General features: G+C 48.4%; 1 protein-coding gene across 1 annotated transcript in view; it reads left to right on the forward strand.

Moving 5' to 3' along the window:
- LOC136157300 (deleted in malignant brain tumors 1 protein-like) overlaps window positions 1-15,247 on the forward strand; it is a 53,637-nt gene extending 38,390 nt beyond the window's left edge. The window contains 5 exon segments of the mRNA XM_065919230.1: window positions 1,245-1,577; window positions 2,464-2,466; window positions 7,269-7,580; window positions 11,745-12,056; window positions 15,096-15,247. Coding sequence (XP_065775302.1) covers window positions 1,245-1,577; window positions 2,464-2,466; window positions 7,269-7,580; window positions 11,745-12,056; window positions 15,096-15,247 — 1,112 coding nt within the window.
- The last annotated feature ends 2,069 nt before the right edge of the window (window positions 15,248-17,316 follow it).

Below are 17,316 nucleotides of genomic sequence, written 5' to 3' on the forward strand. Positions count from 1 at the left end.
CTCTGACACTGACAGCCCCCAGCCCACCCCTGCCCCTGCTCTGCCCCACACTGTCATCTTCCTCCACCAAGACGTCCCCTTAAAGAAATAGAGAGCCAGGTCTCACGTCTTGCCATGGCCGTTGTGTTGAGGGAGGGCCCATGACAACAGTCTCCTCCTCCTCCAAAGGAAGCAGAAGCTCAGTAGAGCAGATCCTTCTAGAACAAAACCATCCCAAATTACAGATGAGTTCAATGCAGAAACCATCCAGAATACTTCCCATACAAGATAGGAAGACCATTACAGAGCTGTCAGTGGATAATACTTAGGGTGACTGTGCAACTTATCCCTCAGTCAGGGGACTTTGGAGACTATAAAAAGGACTCCGAAATAATTGCAGTAGTAGTGTTAGTCACTCAGTCGTGTCTGACTCTTTGTGACCCCATGGACTGTAGCCCGCCAGGCTCCTCTGTCAATGGGATTCTCCAGGCAAGAATACTGGAGTGGGTTGCCATTTCCTTCCCCAAGGGATCTTCCCAACCCAGGGATCCAACCCAGGTCTCCCACACTGCAGGCAGATTCACCAGGCACTAATTGACCTACCCCAGTCATAAACCAGGAAGCTATGACAAACCTAGACAGCCTATTAAGAAGCAGAGACATTACTTTGCCAACAAAGGTCCATCCATAGAGACAAAGCAATGGCTTTTCCAGTATTCATGTTCAGATGTGAGAGTTGGTTGAAGGCTGAGTACAGAGGAGTTGATGCTTTTGAATTGTGGTGCTGGAGAAGATGCTTGAAAGTCCCTTGGACAGCAAGGAAATCCAACCAGTCCATCCTAAAGGAGATCAGTCCTGAATATTCACTGGAAGGACTGATGCAGAAGTGGAAGCTCCAATACTTTGGCCACCTGATGCAAAGAGCCAACTGATTGGAAAAGATCCTGATGCTGGGAAAGATTGAAGGCAAAAGGAGAAAGGGGTGGCAGAGGATGAGATAGTTAGATAGCAACACCAACTCAGTGGACATGAATCTGAGCAAATTCTGCAAGATAGTAGAGGAGCCTGGCATGCTGCAGTCCATGAGGTCACAGAATTGGAGGCAACTTAGCGGCTGAACAATTCCTGGCATATCAGGACATAGGGTCTCCCTACCTAGAGTCCAGCAGCTGAATATGCAGAAAGGTGCCCATAGGAGGATGTCAGAGATCCTCTCCTGGGCAGAAGTTTCCAGAGAGATGGGGCACAGCCCCGCAGCTCAGGAGACTCTGCTTTCCCGTCCCCAGGTGAGTCCCTGAGGCTGGGGGACGGCAGTCACAGATGTGAGGGTCGGGTGGAGGTCTCCTACAACGGCACCTGGGGCACCGTGTGCGACGACAGCTGGGACCTGACGGACGCCAGGGTCGTGTGCCGGCAGCTCGGCTGCGGCGAGGCCTTGTCGGCCCCGAAGCAGAGCCACTTCGGGGGAGGCACCGGCCCCATCATCCTGGACAACGTGCAGTGCGCGGGGAGTGAGGCCAGGGTGTGGCAGTGCACACACAGCGGCTGGTTCTCCCACAACTGCGGGCACCACGAGGACGCGGGTGTCGTCTGCTCAGGTGAGCCCCCGGGGACACGGCACACCTTGCTGGGGGCATCTCACCCAGCAGCCTCTGGGGAGCGGGGTGACTTGGGAGTAATTGGAGCCATGGGCTCCAAGCCGTCTTTTTAGGTCAATTTGCTGAAGAGGTAGTTTGCTTTCTCTTAAATCGTTGTGTTTGTAAAATGCTCAAGTGAAGTGAAAGTCACTCAGTTGTGTCTGACTCTTTGTGACCCCTTGGACTATACAGTCCATGGAATTCTCCAGGCCAGAATACTGGAGTGGGTAGCCTTTCCCTTCTCCAGGGCATCTTCCCAACCCAGGGATCGAATCCAGGTCTCCCGCACTGCAGGCAGATTCTTTACCACCTGAGCCACAAGGGAAGCCTGAAAATGCTCAAAATCCCACCCTAAAAGCTGTGGTGAGGGACTTCCCTTGGGGTCCAGTGGTTAAGGCTCCATGCTTCCAGTGCCAGGGGTGTAGGTTCGATCCCTAGTTAGGGAACTAAGATCCCACCTGCTGTGTGACAAAAAAATAAATAGTCATCATAGATCACTCATATGTTTTAAAGAAAGCTGCAATTGTTAAATAGAGGGTTATATCACCACCTGGTGCTGGGAAAGAATGGAGGCAAGGGAAGAAGGGGACAACAGAGGATGAGATGACTGGATGGCATCACTGACTCAATGGACATGAGTTTGAGCAAGCTCCAGGACAGGGAAGCCTGGCATGCTGCAGTCCATGGAGTCGAAGAGTCAAACCCAACCTAGCGACTGAACAACAGCGTGTCCACTGAGTCAGTGATGCTGTCTCACCATCTCATCCTCTGCTGCCCTCTTCTCCTTTTGCCTTCAGCCTTTCCTAGCAGTGGGATTTAGTGCTATACTCCTAGCTGCCCAGAACAGAATGTTTGCTAAAAAAAAAAAAAAGCAAATAAAAGAAATAGAAATTTTAATTTTAAATTAATTTTAAAAAACCTGATTTCCTTTTGTGTGACTGTCTTACTCAATTCATCTCTTATTCTCTCTTCTGTCTTGGAGTAGATATTGATGGCAACCCAAAAGTAGGACCAACTTCCAAACATTTTAACCCATTGCCAGGTCCCTGGTATGTGTGAATCCTAGCTACTTTTTAATCCTGTAATTGGGACACCATCTGATTAAATTATTTCTTGTTAATTAACAAGAGCCATGCAGTCCATTAGTCTTTCCCTGGTGGTTCAGACGGTAAAGCGTCTGCCTATAATGCAGAAGACCCGCGTTCAATCCCTGGGTCAGGAAGATCTCCTGGAAAATGAAATGGCAACCCACTCCAGTATTCTTGCCTGAAAAATTCCATGGACAGAGGAGCCTGGTAGGCTATAGTCCACGGGGTCGCAAAGAGTCGGACATGACTGAGCGACTTCACTTTCACTTTCACTTATGCAGTCCTTTAGCATTGGCAAAATGGTGGGGCTTGGGGCCAGGGGGGCAGCAGAGGGTGAGGAGAGAAAGAGGTAGAAGGGAAGGAGAATTCAGATCCACCAGAAATGCAGTCTCTGGTCACTGGGGTTTCCTGAATCTGTGTCCGCACGCAGTGGGGTGGAGTCACGGTCGGGGTGGGGTTGGTAACTGCCTGCAGTGGTGATCATGCAATAGTTACGTGCAGAGCAAGGAAACAGAAACCCAGGGTCAGGCCTCGGCAAGTCGTATCGAGCTACACTGTCTGCAGACTTGTCCAGGCACCCAGCCTCTCGTAGCATCGGCGCATCTCTGTCCACTACCGCGCAGAGCTGTCACAAATCTGCACGTGGATATTTTTGAGTACTTTAAAGGAGTTTTCTGAATAAAAGTCTTTACTTACAGTATCATTTTTTTTTCTCTGTATTTTCACAGGCTCGACTGATGACAGCTCCGCTACAGGTACTTCAGCTGTATTAAAGGCTTCTCGTGATTTTACGTGCGCTTTGTTTTCAGTTGCAGCACTTGAAGCAACTGGATGAATGCTGTAGCTTCCTTTTACATATAAGAAGCTCCAACAGAGAGAACCCTTTAGAAAAGCCACTTCAAATCCAGTATTTCAGCCACAAAGTGGATGCTTTTAGTAACCGCAGTCTTGATGTCAGCTAGGGTTTGGACATAATGCAACAAAGGGTCTCCTAACACAGCTGTTCTGTGAGGACAGAGGCACGTTGCACTGAGCAGGGAGCCCTTGGCTTGGATCATCTTTGCTCCGTTTTCATTAAAACACACGCTCAGACCTGTCAGCGCATGTGGGTTCGTAAAGCCCTCTCAACCTTATGTCCTGATCATTTCTCCTCACAAAAACACTATAAACTTGGGACGTCCCTGGCGGTCCGGTGGTTAAGACTCCACGGTTCCAATCAGGGTTCAATACCTGGTCGGGGAGTTAAGATCCCACGTATGGTACATGTGGCAAAGAAAACACACACACACTGTAAGCTTGAGAGGACACAGGTAATGATCTTATCTAACAAAGAGCAACTTGGGAAACTCCAAGAGCCTCCAAAGCTATTTTTTTTTAATAGTTACAAGCAAAAGCAGCTCTAGAACCAGTTCTCCTTATTCTGTTCCCATCCCCTCTTGGTTCCTCTAAAGACATCAGCAAAAGTCGGTGCCTCCTTCTCATGGGGTTTCTTCACTCTTTCTTGCAGATGAAAATATCCATTGTGGTGGTTTGCTGACAAGTAACTCGGGCTCTTTCTCCAGCCCCTGGTATCCTAAAAAATACCCCACAAATGTGGTGTGTGCCTGGGACATACAAGTGGATAGCAGGGCGCGTGTCAAACTTACATTCGAAGTGATAAAGTGAGTAAATAGCTCCTGCTTTTACTCTCCTCTTTACTTGATTGTACTGCCTGCTACCACCACTACCCCCACCCAACCCTCGCCAAAAAATCCAGCTTTCGTATTTAGTTCTCAACAGTAAGGAAGGCCTTGGAGACCCATCCAGTAATACTGATCAAAAAATTTTTTTTAAATTTTATTTATTTATTCATTTTGGCAGTGCTGGATCTTCGCTGCTGTGTGGACTTTCCTCCAGTTGCAGCGAGTAGGGGCTACTCTTCGTTGCAACGTGTGGGCTTCTCCCAGTGGTGGCCTCTCTTGTTGTGGAGCACAGGCTCTAGGGCACACAGGTTCGAGGAGTTATGGTGCACGGGTTAAGTTGCCCCTCGGTTTGTGAGGTCTTCCCAGACCAGGGATCAAACTCGGGTCCCCTGCATTGGCAGCTGGATTCTTAACTGCTAGACCACCAAGGAAGTCCCCAGATCAAAATTTAAACACATAGATCTTTTAACCCAGCAATTCCAGTTCCAGGAAGTTGGTCCACAGATAAAATCTCATGTGCACTGAGAAAAAATACTGGCTGCATTCTTACAGTAGTGCTAAGTTGGAAGCAGTCTTATTGCCCACCAGGGGGTCAGTTAAATAGATTTTGGTACATCTATCTATTGCTGTCACACAATTCAGCTCAGTCGTGTCCGACTCTTTGTGACCCCATGGACTGCAGCACGCCAGGTCTCCCTGTCCATCACCAACTCCCGGAGCTTGCTCAGATTCATGTCCATCGAGTCGATGATACCATCCAACCATCTCATCCTCTGTCGTCCCCTTCTCTTCCTTCCTTCAATCTTTCCCAGCATCAGGGTCTTTTCCAATGAGTCAGTTCTTCACATCAGGTGGCCAAAGTACTGGAGCTTCAGCTTCATCATCAGTCCTTCCAATGTATATTCAGGGTTGATTTCCTTTAGGAGTGACTGATTTGATCTCCTTGCAGTCCAAGGGACTCTCAAGAATCTTCTCCAACACCACAGTTCAAAAGCATCAGTTCTTTAATGCTCAGCTTTCTTTATGGTCCAACTCTCACATCTATTCATGACTAGTGGAAAAACCATAGCTTTGACTAGACAAACCTTTGTTGGCAAAGTAATGTCTCTGCCTTTTAATATGCTATCTAGGTTTGTCATAGCTTTTCTTCCAAGGAGCAAGTGTCTTTTAATTTCATGGCTGCAGTCACCATCTACAGTGATTTTGGAGCCCAAGAAAAAATCTGTCACTGTTTCCATTGTTTCCCCATCTATTTGACATGAAATGATGGGACTGGATTTTAAGCCAGCCTTTTCACTCTCCTCTTTCACTTTCATCAAGAGGCTCTTTAGTTCCTCTTCACTTTCTGCCATAAAGGTGATGTCATCTGCATGTCTCAGGTTATTGATATTTCTCCCAGCAATCTTGATTGCTGTCTCACACATAGGGTGTATTGCTATGGAATGATCTGTAAGATCGTAGCCAGTAGTACAGGGACTGATACTATGCATAAACCATCTCTGGAAGGAAACAAATAGAAACTGTTCATTGTAGCTGCTTGTGGGAAGGGGACTAGTCAGAGCTGGAAGAAAAGTTACATTTAACCATGTGCCCACCAATACCACTTAAATTGTATTTCTTATGCTTATAGTGCATATTCAGAAAAAACAATTGAATGAAAACTTCAAAAAATTAGAAGATTTTTAGAGTTGGGAAGATATGCACTGCCTGCACCAATGGGATTATGGCTTCCTTCATCCTGTTTGAAGAGATGTAGGTTTCAGGCAGCTTTTCTAGAGCCCTTCCCAGAACAATCTTGGCAGTGCCTCCTAGGAGAAAGTCAGTGGCTAGATCTGAACTCTGTCATGATTTCACAGATTGGAAAACTTCTACAGCTGTCCATATGACTTCATTGAAATCTTTGATGGCCCACAAAGCAAATCTTTTTCGCTGGGGAGGTTCTGTTCTGGCACAACCCCAGTATTTACCTCCTCAGCAAATCGTCTGACCGTGGTCTTCCAAAGCGACGCCATTGTCACCAATGTTGGCTTTTCTGCATCCTACGAGGCTCTCCTGCAAGACGAGAACAACACTGGTAGGTTCTTGGATCATCTTAGCCCCTGGCCCTGCTTGGTAATGACAGGGAGGGCGGGTAACCAACTCTGTGACTGGGGGAAGGGGTCCCGAGCACCTTAGTTTACCCTCCAGATCTGGCTAGAGAAAGTGGTTGAACACCCAGCACTGCCATGAAACCACACATCCACATATATCTTCTGACGATAGAGCATGTGACCTCGGGTGAGAGAGTGCATGGCTGATGCTGTCCCCAAGTCTTGGCACTCAGAATGCCTGCCTAGACAATGTGGGTCCTGATTAGGGCAACGACAGCCAGGGTCCCCAAGCTTGGTGCTTCCCACATCACACAGGGAGCTTGGGGACCTCCTTTGGTCTCTGTGAGCAGGCAGTCCTGTCTGGGGAAGAGTTTTAGAAAAGATGTTGTTGTTGTTTTGTTATGTCATTAAGTTGTGTCCAACTCTTTTGCAAACTCATAGACTGTAGCCCACCAAGCTCCTTTGCCCATAGAATTTCTGTCAAGAATACTGGAGTGGGTTGCCATTTCCTCCTCCAGGAGATCTTCCCAACCCAGGGATCCAACCTGTGTCTCCTGCATCACAGGTGGATTTCCTCACCACTGAATCACATGGGAAGCCCTGATAAAGCATACAACACCCCAAATCACGTTGACCTGAACGATGAAACCCAAAGTACCTTTGTAGGCTCTTTAGCCCACCTCAGTCCCTTCCCAGAATGAGAAGGGAGCCCTGGGAAGCTTGTCAGCTCAGAGGAGATACACAGAACTTCCTCGAAGGCAGAGCAGTGACCTGAGCGTGTCTGTTTCCTAGATGTGGTGCTCAGGCTGGCCAATGGAAGCCAGCCCTGCGAGGGCCGCGTGGAGCTGCACTTCAACGGCAGCTGGGGGACCGTGTGTGACGACGGCTGGGACCTGCAGGACGCCGAGGTGGTGTGCCGGCAGCTGAGCTGTGGCGGAGCAGTGTCAGCCCCCGGGAGGGCAAGATTCGGCCGAGGCCTGGGCCCCATCGCCCTGGACGACGTGAAATGTGTGGGGACTGAAGCCAGGCTGTGGCAGTGTCTGCACGGCGGCTGGTTCTCCCACAACTGTGGCCACCACGAGGATGCTGGCGTCGTCTGCTCAGGTGGGCCTGATGCTGGGGCCCAGGGTGGGCAAATGACATTCCTGCTCCATGAGTCTTCACCCAAGTGTACTTAGAGCCGTGAGGAAGTCCTGGATGGTCCCTGTTTGCCAAGCTTCAGCCCATGGTCCCCATCATGCGCACCTACTTCCCTCGGTGGTTGTTGTAGTCACTAAGCCATGTCCGACTCTTTACAACCCCGTGGACTGCAGCACAACAGACTTCTCTGTCCTCCACTGTCTCCTGCAGTTTGCTCAAATTCATATCCATCTCAGTGATGTACCTAATCATCCTATCCTCTGCCACCCCCTTCTCCTTTTGCCCTCAATCTTTCCCAGCATCGGGGTCTCTTCCGGTGAGTCGGCTCTTTACATCAGGTAGCCAAAGTATTGGAGTTTCAACTTCAGCATCAGTCCTTCCAATGAATATTGATGATTGATTTCCTTTCACATAGATTGGTTTGGTCTCCTTGCAGTCCAAGGGACTCACAAGAGTCTTCTTCAACACCACAATTCAAAAGCATCAATTCCTTGGTGCTCGGCCTTTATGGTTCAACTCTCACCACATCTGCACATAACTACTAGAAAAAACACAGCTTTGACTATACAGATCTTGGGAAAGTGATGTCTCTGTTTTTTAATATGCTGTCTAGGTTTGTCATAGCTTTTCTTCCAAGAGCAAGTGTCTTTTAATTTCTTGGCTGCAGTTACAGTCTGCAGTGATTTTGGAATCCCAAAAAGAAAATCTGCCACTGTTTCCATTTTTTTCCTCTTCTATTCACCATAAGGTGATGGGACCAGATGCCATGATCTTAGTTTTTTGAGTTGAGCCTCAAACCAGCTTTTTCACTCTCCTCTTCACCCTCATAAAGAGACTCTTTAGTTCATCTTCGCTTTCTGCCATTAGAGTGGTGTCATCTGCATATCTGAGGTTGTTGATATTTCTCCCAGCAGTCTTGATTCCAGTTTGTGATTCATCCAGCCTTGCATTTCATGTGACGTACCCACAGTTGAGTTTTCTTAATGCTTTCCTTTATATTAGCTCTTCTCTTTTCACTTAAGTGAATTCATTTTGCAAGGAAAATTTATATTACCACCATATGGAGGGTCAGGATCACTTGCCATGAATAGAAAATACATAAGAATAAATACAGCAGCAATGAAACAAAGTTAAAATGGTTAAAAATAGTGAACTATCTAACCAACTCACAACCCCTACATCTGAAAATATCCTTAAGCAGAACAGAACTAAATGTAAGCTTTTATATGTTAATGCAATGAATGCATGACTCTGAAAATAGAAGTCATATAACCTCAGATTATCTGGCATCCCACCAGTGCTGAGTGATGCCTTGGGAATGGTATCTTCAGTTCAAATCCTCTCCCCTACCAATTTCACAGGTAACCAGGGATGCTCTGAAAGTCACAGAGCTGGGGGCCCAGCTCCTCACCCAGCATTCTTACTCCTCAGGTGTATCCCAGTTGACTCTATGCAGATAAATTCAGTATTTGGAGTCAAAAGCCCCCCTTTGTCTCCACATCCTTTTGGCTTTGGCTGGCAAGAGGCAAACTGGTTCATCAACTAGACTGGCAGCAACTGCCTGCGACAGGAGGAAAGAACAAGCAGGAGGTGAAGGGCCTGGAAGTTTCTGATCGGAGAAGAGAAGTGAAGAGCAGAATCAGTGCTCTCAGCAAAGCAGGAGCTGTAGCATCAGAGGACAAGTCTGGGGACTTACAGGGCAGGAAGGTTGGGAGCAAGGGCCCTGGGCACTCGGGGGGTGAGGATGGGGCAGAGGGGCCTGGCCCAGCTCCACCACCCACTCTGGGGCCCATCTGCTCCTTCCCAGTGCTGACCTTCCAGTGTAAGTCCTTGAGACATGGTGTATATCCCTGAGACAAACATGGTTCTGCCCTTTGCAGACTGATGTTTAGTCTGGGAGGCAAGCCCACACCCAGGGAGAATTACAAAACCAAACCCACTGGCAAGACAGGCGCTTCACACAAGGCGACCAGCCCTGTGGCCTCTGCTACCTGCCCGCCCACCACCAGAATCCACAAAAATGACACTGCAGGCTCCGGCAAGGGGACAGAAATGAAGTATGACGACATCTGGACACTGTAGCCATGGCAACTCAGGGCCATTCTCGGATGCCCAGATGGGGTACAGTTTCTCCCCCAAACGAGAGATATACCTGACTGCTTCAAACAAGCCAATCTACCCCCTTGGGTTTAAGAAGAATCAAGGGACATAATCTGATTTACGTGTCTCTTGATTTACGTCTCTTGTAGCCTCCCTGCCTTACTCAACACCGTCAGCAACTGTGGGCCACCCACCTTCAGGTAACTGCCCTTGCTCTGAATTGAGTGTCTGTAACTTGCCTTGGCGAAGTCATCATGAGGGGTAGGGTGGTGATTCAAGGTCCAGATGACCTGGGCTTGCTGCCCTGGCTTCACCTTCCCCAGCAGTGGGACACTGAGCAAATCCCTGATCCTTTGTGCCTTGGTTCTCTCCTCTAAGGATGAGAAGGTCGATCATAGTATTTGTATCGTGGAGCCAGGCTGGGGTTCAGTAGATCTCTCTATGCAGAGTAGGGGGGCGGTGCTTGCCGTGTGGGGCTCACTTGTCAGATGCCAGCTATCTTCTTACCCCCCACTTCCATCTTCCTGTCTTCTCACTCTCCCCCCACCCCCCGCCACCTTCCATCACCCTGCAGGGAATTGCCTCTGAATATTGCCTTCTGCTTGACAGAACTGTAAATGAAGGAGCCAAAATCACCACCCCTTAAGTCTTTCCCTGACTCTGGTTGGCCCAGTCATTGTCACATTTTGAATTAGGTCAGCTCCTTTTCCATAGTCTTTAAGAATAAAATAAAATATGCTGAGAAGAGTTAGAAAAAAGAGAAGTGAACCCTAGCCTTTAATGAGCACTAGAGTAGGTTATACTGAATAGCTGTGATCCCCAAAGGATGCTTGTTGACTTCAAAACATCCCTACTGTTTTTTCATCTATCAACCCCCCGACTCCATGCTTTTATTTTCTTGAGCTTGTATGAGTTGGCTTGTACCCTTCCAGACACAACAGTTGGTGTGTACTCCCCCACAGAGAAAGGACTTGGGAAGGGAATCAAGTTAGAAACTAGATAATCTACAAGTCAGGGAGCCCTGCCCCCTCAAGCTTTGACTGAGAGTTAAATATGTTTGACACTTAATGAGGTTGTTGTATAATTTTTTCTTTTGCTTTCTGTCTGTCCTTAGCATCTTTTCCAGCACCAACAGAGGTGCCTACATCAACAGGTAATCTTTTCCACTTTCTTTAACTGCCTTCCCTTTCACAGAGTTTTAGGTCAGAAAAGCCCCCGCATTACTATGGGAGATGTCCCTGCAGGAAGCACCTTCCTCCGCAGCCTCAGGCCCACACATGACTGCTAACGAAGGAAGGGCTGATGAAATCCAGGCTCACCTAGCAAATCTGTGATTGGAAAGTGAGAGGAAAGAGGCTGTGAGATGCAAGGATGGCTTGTGGTAACCAGTATGGAAGCCAGCACCCAGAAAGGCTGGGATGGGAGTACCTAGCTGACCCCACATCTCCACCCAGTCCTGCTGTGAGCTCCCTTTGGCTGTGTTCTGAGCATATCCAATCTTGACTCTTTTTTGCAACACTGCCCTTTGACCGTGGGGAGCAGCCTATGATGACTGCCCTTTATACTTCCCAGAGCATCTTTGCATGTGGTGACACCTGATCCTGGGGATAACACAGATGCAAATTATTGTTCTTGTCACTTGATCAGTATGTACAAGGCACTCAGAGAATCTTACACACACACACACACACATGTCCACACACCAGTTAGTGTGTGCATGATAGCTTCTCATGAAAAAAACCCAACAAACCCTGTGAGTGCCAGAAACCAAGACATCACAGCAAGAAGGGGCAGCTATGCAGGGAGGCAGAGCTCTGGAGCAGCTGGCTAAGGAGCAAAACCATTTGTTAGCCAGCTGTAATGCTGAAAAAACAAAAAGTTATAGCCAAGGTGAAATTAAAATAAAATGAAGGGGGGTAGATTTGTTATCATCCATGGTCAGTGCCCAATTTCCAAGAGATACTGGCTTTTCCAGTGGCCTCTCTGGATGAGCTTTGATGGAGGTCATTGTTTGAATTGTCCACCAAGGTCTGGGCCTGCGGCTGGCCGATGGGGCAAGCCGGTGTGAAGGCCGAGTGGAAGTCTGCCATGCAGATACCTGGGGCACCGTGTGTGATGACAGCTGGTCCATCGAGGATGCCCACGTGGTCTGCAGGCAGCTTGGCTGTGGCCAGGCTGTGTCTGCCCTCCCGGGGGCCAGATTCAGCCCCGGGGCGGGCAGCATTCTCTTGGACGATGTCAACTGCACGGGCAGCGAGTCCTCCCTGGCGCAGTGCCCTCACAGCGGCTGGTTCACCCACAACTGCGGGCACCATGAAGACGCTGGCGTCGTCTGCTCAGGTGAGCACAGGTGTCTTCTGGGCCAGGCGCGGGGCTGCCCAGGCCAAGCCTGGAATTAGCACGTTGAGTCTGGAATTCCTCCATGCCTTCAACCTTCCACCGTGTTCCAAATGGCAGATTTCTATTCTAACTCTTAAAGATATGCCAGTCGTTTAATATACTGGAGGACACCATCCAGCTTGAGTGTCTTCAAAGATTAACCAGTTGTAAAATAGAGAAACTAATAGTACTTATCTCATAAAGCTGATGGGTGGATTAAGTGAAACATTCCATGTAGCATATGTAGTCAAGCATATGGCACATTGTCAATGTACAAAAAGAATCCTCCTGCCAATGCAGGAGATCTGGGTTCGATTCCTGGGTCCAGAAGACCCCCAGGAGGAGGAAATAGCAACCCACTTCAGTATTCTTGCCTGGGAAATCTCATGGGGAGAGGAGCCTGGCGGGCTATGGTTCATTGGGTTGCAAAGAGTCAGACATGACTTAGTGATTAAACACACACAAAAAAACAAAAATGTACAAAAACTTTAATTATTTTATTGTTGGTGGTGGTATTTTGGTTGCCAAGGCAAACTCTGTCAGAATCACTAGCTCAGAGATTTTAGCCAGGTGAAACAGCCCACAGCTGTCTGTGAAAACCCAGAGGAGGCAGCCCTGGATGCTTCAGGATGATTGTTTACCAGGCCTGTTGAGCAGCATGTAAACTGAGACCGTGATCTTTGAACCACTCTACCACCCTGGTTTCTATTAATCCATCCTCCTGTTTCCTTTATCTCTGCAGATTCCGCAGTTGCTGGGAATCCAGGTACTTGTGATCTCACATCCATTTTACTTGTTGATTGGTAGTAGCCAGACTAGCCATCTGGTGCAGAGTCCCCACGCTGGTCTTCCTTCCCAGTCTTAACTTTCCTTAACCGCTGATGCTCTGAGCTCCTGACCTTTCCACCCTCCCAGATTGTGAAGCTGCTCCCCAGTCCCTTGGGGGCCCTGCTTTGCACCCAGAGAAGAGGCTGTCCTGGGTGTTAGCATGTTGATGTGTCATTGCTTCCGCATGTGAGAGCTGCATTTCAGTGAGACTCTGAGACACTAGTTCTTGACCCAGAACAGTGGTTCATGCTGCAGAGGCCATGGGAGGCCAGAGACAAGAAGGTCTAGGAGCAGGTGGGCCTGGGCAGGAGCGGCTCCTCCCCTGGGACCACCCCTACCTGGGGCCCGGGAAGCTGCCCCGGAATTCTGTGGCACTAACAAGATGCCCCCGTCCTAGGTGGCCGTATCTGCATGATCCCAAAGTGAATGTGAAAGTCACTCAGTCGTGTCTGACTCTTTGCGACCCCATGGACTATATAGAGTCCATGGACTTCTCCAGGTCAGAATGCTGGAGTAGGTAGCCTTTGCTTTCTCCAGGAGATCTTCCCTGGAGATCTGGACCCAAGGATCGAACCCAGGTCTCCCGCATTGCAGTTGGGTTCTTTACCAGCTGAGCCGCCAGGAAAGCCCAACAACACTGGAGTGGGCAGCCTGTCCCTTCTCCAGAGGATCTTCCTGACACAGGAATAAACCCGGGGTCTCCTGCATCGCCGGAGAAGGCAATGGCACCCCACTCCAGTACTCTTGCCGGGAGGATCCCACAGCCGAGGAGCCTGGCACACTCAGTCGGACACAACTGAGCGACTAAGACTTTCACTTCACTGAGAAGGATGTGAAATTTCATTGTGCTTGTTTGGAGTGTCCTCATGGTGAACGGTTTTTCTTTTCTACTCCATAGCTACTTCAACTCCTGGGGAACAGTCACATGTTTACCAACCGATAGGTATCGTTTCCATTCTTATATTTTGTATCTGCTTTTCTAAGGCTGGGGTCCCGCCACTAGTGGCCAAGAGAAATGTAGCCAGTATTATTCTCATAGTCCTGTATGGAGTAAAATCTGCTCATTAAGGGAAGGTGTAGGGACCTTTTCAGGGAGAGCAAGTAACCCACCTGCCCTCAGTCATGGAAAGGCCTTATTAAGGCCCGGACCCACACAGGGCTCTGGTGGGGCCTTCTCAAAGGGAAAGCCCCCCAACCAGCCCCAAACTCTGGGGCTCAGAATCTGAGCATCGACTTCATCTGCTTTTAATTCAGGGTTCATTGTCACTTGGCCAAATCTTTTACCTTCTTGAGCAATGACAGCATCTCTTCTGCTACTCATTCTCCTAACCCCTGACTTCCTCCATCATTCTCCAATGAATATAGTTTTCAAAGTCAAGAAAAGTGAAAACAATTGTGTCCTGAGAATTTCACAATATACTCTGAGAGGTCAGGGCTAGAAAAGCAAAGTCTGAATCCTAAACCTTCAGCTGAACTGTGTTTAATTTTGAGAGAAACAACAAGAGAAATGACACCCCAGAGAGGATGAAGGCTGGTTATTTTTATTTATTTATAATTTATTTATTTGGCCATGCCATGCCTTAGCTGTGGCATCTAATTCCTAGATCAGGGATTGAACCCTGATCCCCTGCATTGGCAGCATGGAGTCTTAGCCCCTGGACCACCAGGGAAACTCCCAGAAGGTTGTTTTTAGGTGTGTGTGTCTCCCTAAAGTTGCTTTCCTGATGACTCAGTGGTAAAGAATCTGCGTGTAGTGCAGGAGACTCAGGAGATGCTAATTCCATCCCTGGGTCGGGAAGATCCCCTGGAGAAGGAACTGGCAACCCGCTCCAGTGTTCTTGCCTGGGAAATCCATGGACAGAGGAGCCTGGTGGGCTACAGCAAAGAATCGGACATGTCTGAGTATGTATGCATATGCATACTACATCTCCTACAAAGCCAGCAAGGTAGCTCATGTTCCCATAAAGACACTGCCCAGTGAGGAAACCTTTGTAGAGTCTGTGCTAAATTTCAGATACAGAAAAGCAGTCCTTTTCTTTCCTCTGTGCATGTCATTCCCCATGAATATATGCAAAACACCCGCAAACTGGGGTGGATTCTCTAGCTGGAAAGTCCTCTCATTTGAGAAGGGAGGGAAGCTTCTCAAGCTGGCCTGGCCCTGGTCTCCTGTAGATCTGCCCGTGGCGAGGCTGGCCGGCAGCAGGAGCAGGTGTGAGGGCCATGTGGAGATCCACCACCACGGCACCTGGCGGACAGTGTGTGATGACCCCTGGGACCTGCCGGCTGCCCGGGTGCTATGCCGGCAGCTGGGCTGGCAGCCCTGAGGAGCAGTCTGTTTGTCGATGGCTTCGGCCTCATCTCTCTGGACCACATGCAGTGTGCAGGCGATAGGCCCACCTGAGCCGGTGCCGGCACCTCGGCCTGTCTGGCCACATCTGTGGACCCCACGAGGTCGCCGGGGCCATCTGCACAGGTACCGGACCTTCCCTGAGATCCAGCTTCCTCCCCAAGCAGCAGAGCCCCGTCTGCCAAGCAGGCCGACCCCACATGGTTTGGGGCTCCAAGGCAGGCGAATGACTTAGGAGGAATCTTGAGTCCCACCAGGGTCCCCCAAACACAAAGTCAAGGCCGCTTTTCAACATTGTTCCAGTGGGCCTCTGGGTCATTCCTAGTCTCTCTTCATTTTTTGATCTACCCAATGCTTGAGGTAACACCCTTGAGTTCACTTTAGAGTCCAGTCTCTCCCATCTTCAAGGAATTGCCAGGTTCCCTCTGTAATCCACCCACTGGGGTAGTTCATTGTACTTCCTAATCTTTGCCTTGAAATGATCTGTTGTGAGCTAAAGCTGACTTAGTATTGCTGTGTTGGGAAATTTCCATGAACAAAACTGGGGTCCTCTCACCTATGCCCCTTGTGAAAGTGTCCATGCTATTTATTTTGGCCCCAATGATTTGAGATAGTTTCCCTTTCTTCTTTTGTTAATTCAGCCCAATTATGCACTATATGAGACTGACAGAAATGTAAAATAGAAAAGGAAATCAGATGAAATGAAATTACCCACTTCCCAGCTTCTCTTACTTTTATAGAGCAAAGATCAGAAGAATAGGATTTAGTTCATCCATCCATTCATTTAACAGATATTTACTGAGCACTTTGGGCTTCCCAGGTGGTGCTAGTGGTAAAGAACCTGCCTGCCAATGCAGGAGATGTACGAGATGTGGGTTTGATCCCTGAGTTGGGAAGATCCCCTAGAGAAGTGAATGGCAACCCACTCCAGTATTCTTGCCTGGAGAATTCCATGAACAGAGGAGCCTGGGGGGCTACAGTCCATGGGGTCGCAAAGAGTCGGACAGCACTGAGCACACAGGCACTGAGCACTTTATATTCACCAGACACGATTCTAGGTGAATATAATCATGAGAGCAGCAGACAGCCATCCCGCCCTCAGGGTGCTTACATTCCAGTGCGAGGCTTCAAGATCACGTCTGTGTTTCAGCCGTGATAAATCATTAGCAAGAATAAATGAACACTGAATTGGGGCTCATAACACCCTTTATTGTGTTACAGAACCACTTTCTCCTAACATTTAGACAACTTAGTACTATGTCATAAACTAGTTTGTTGGATGAAGATGAGAAACCAATGTTAGAAACCTCAAGTCAGGATGAGGAAGGTTCCTGTGTGCGTGCTCAGCTGCTTCAGTCGTGTCCGACTGTTTTGAAACCCCATGGACTGTAGTCCACCAGGCTCCTCTGTCCATGGGATTCTCCAGGCAGGAATGCTGAAGTGGGTTGCCATCCCCTTCTCCAGGGGATCGTCTCTGATCCAGGGATCAAAACTGTGTCCCCTGCATCTCCTGCTTTGCTGGTGGATTCTTTTGCCACTAGCCACCCTGGAAGCCCGGGAAGGTTCCTAGTACTTTGCAATTCTAGGAAATGTTTTCTTTTTACTGCATCCAGGAAACAGGCTTTCTGATCCATCCAGGGAGATCACACTGTTCCCACAACAATAAATGTTTGCTTCCCACTTCCTGCCTCATGCATCCCTGTCTCTGTTCCAATCTCATCCAAGCAGCCTTTATCTTTAACATCACATTTCGGGTCATTTTTTATCTAATTTGCATATATGAGGTACTAATCTTTAAAATATTGGATTGGCCATAAACTGCATTGGGGTTTTCCATAAACTGGAACGGGAAAACCCGAATGCATTTTGTGGCTAACCCTATAAAACAGTATCTTCTAAATTTCTTATGAGTGGGTGGGATTTTTGTTTGGATTTTACCTTATTTTGGTTTCTGGTTTGTTTTTTTCATTTCAGTGTCAGCCACAGAAATGATCACCTCACCTGGTAATTTTATTTTCTTGTTTGCGTGATATAAATTATATATGT

Source organism: Muntiacus reevesi, chromosome 2, assembly GCF_963930625.1.
Source record: "Muntiacus reevesi chromosome 2, mMunRee1.1, whole genome shotgun sequence".
Lineage (NCBI taxonomy): Eukaryota > Metazoa > Chordata > Mammalia > Artiodactyla > Cervidae > Muntiacus > Muntiacus reevesi.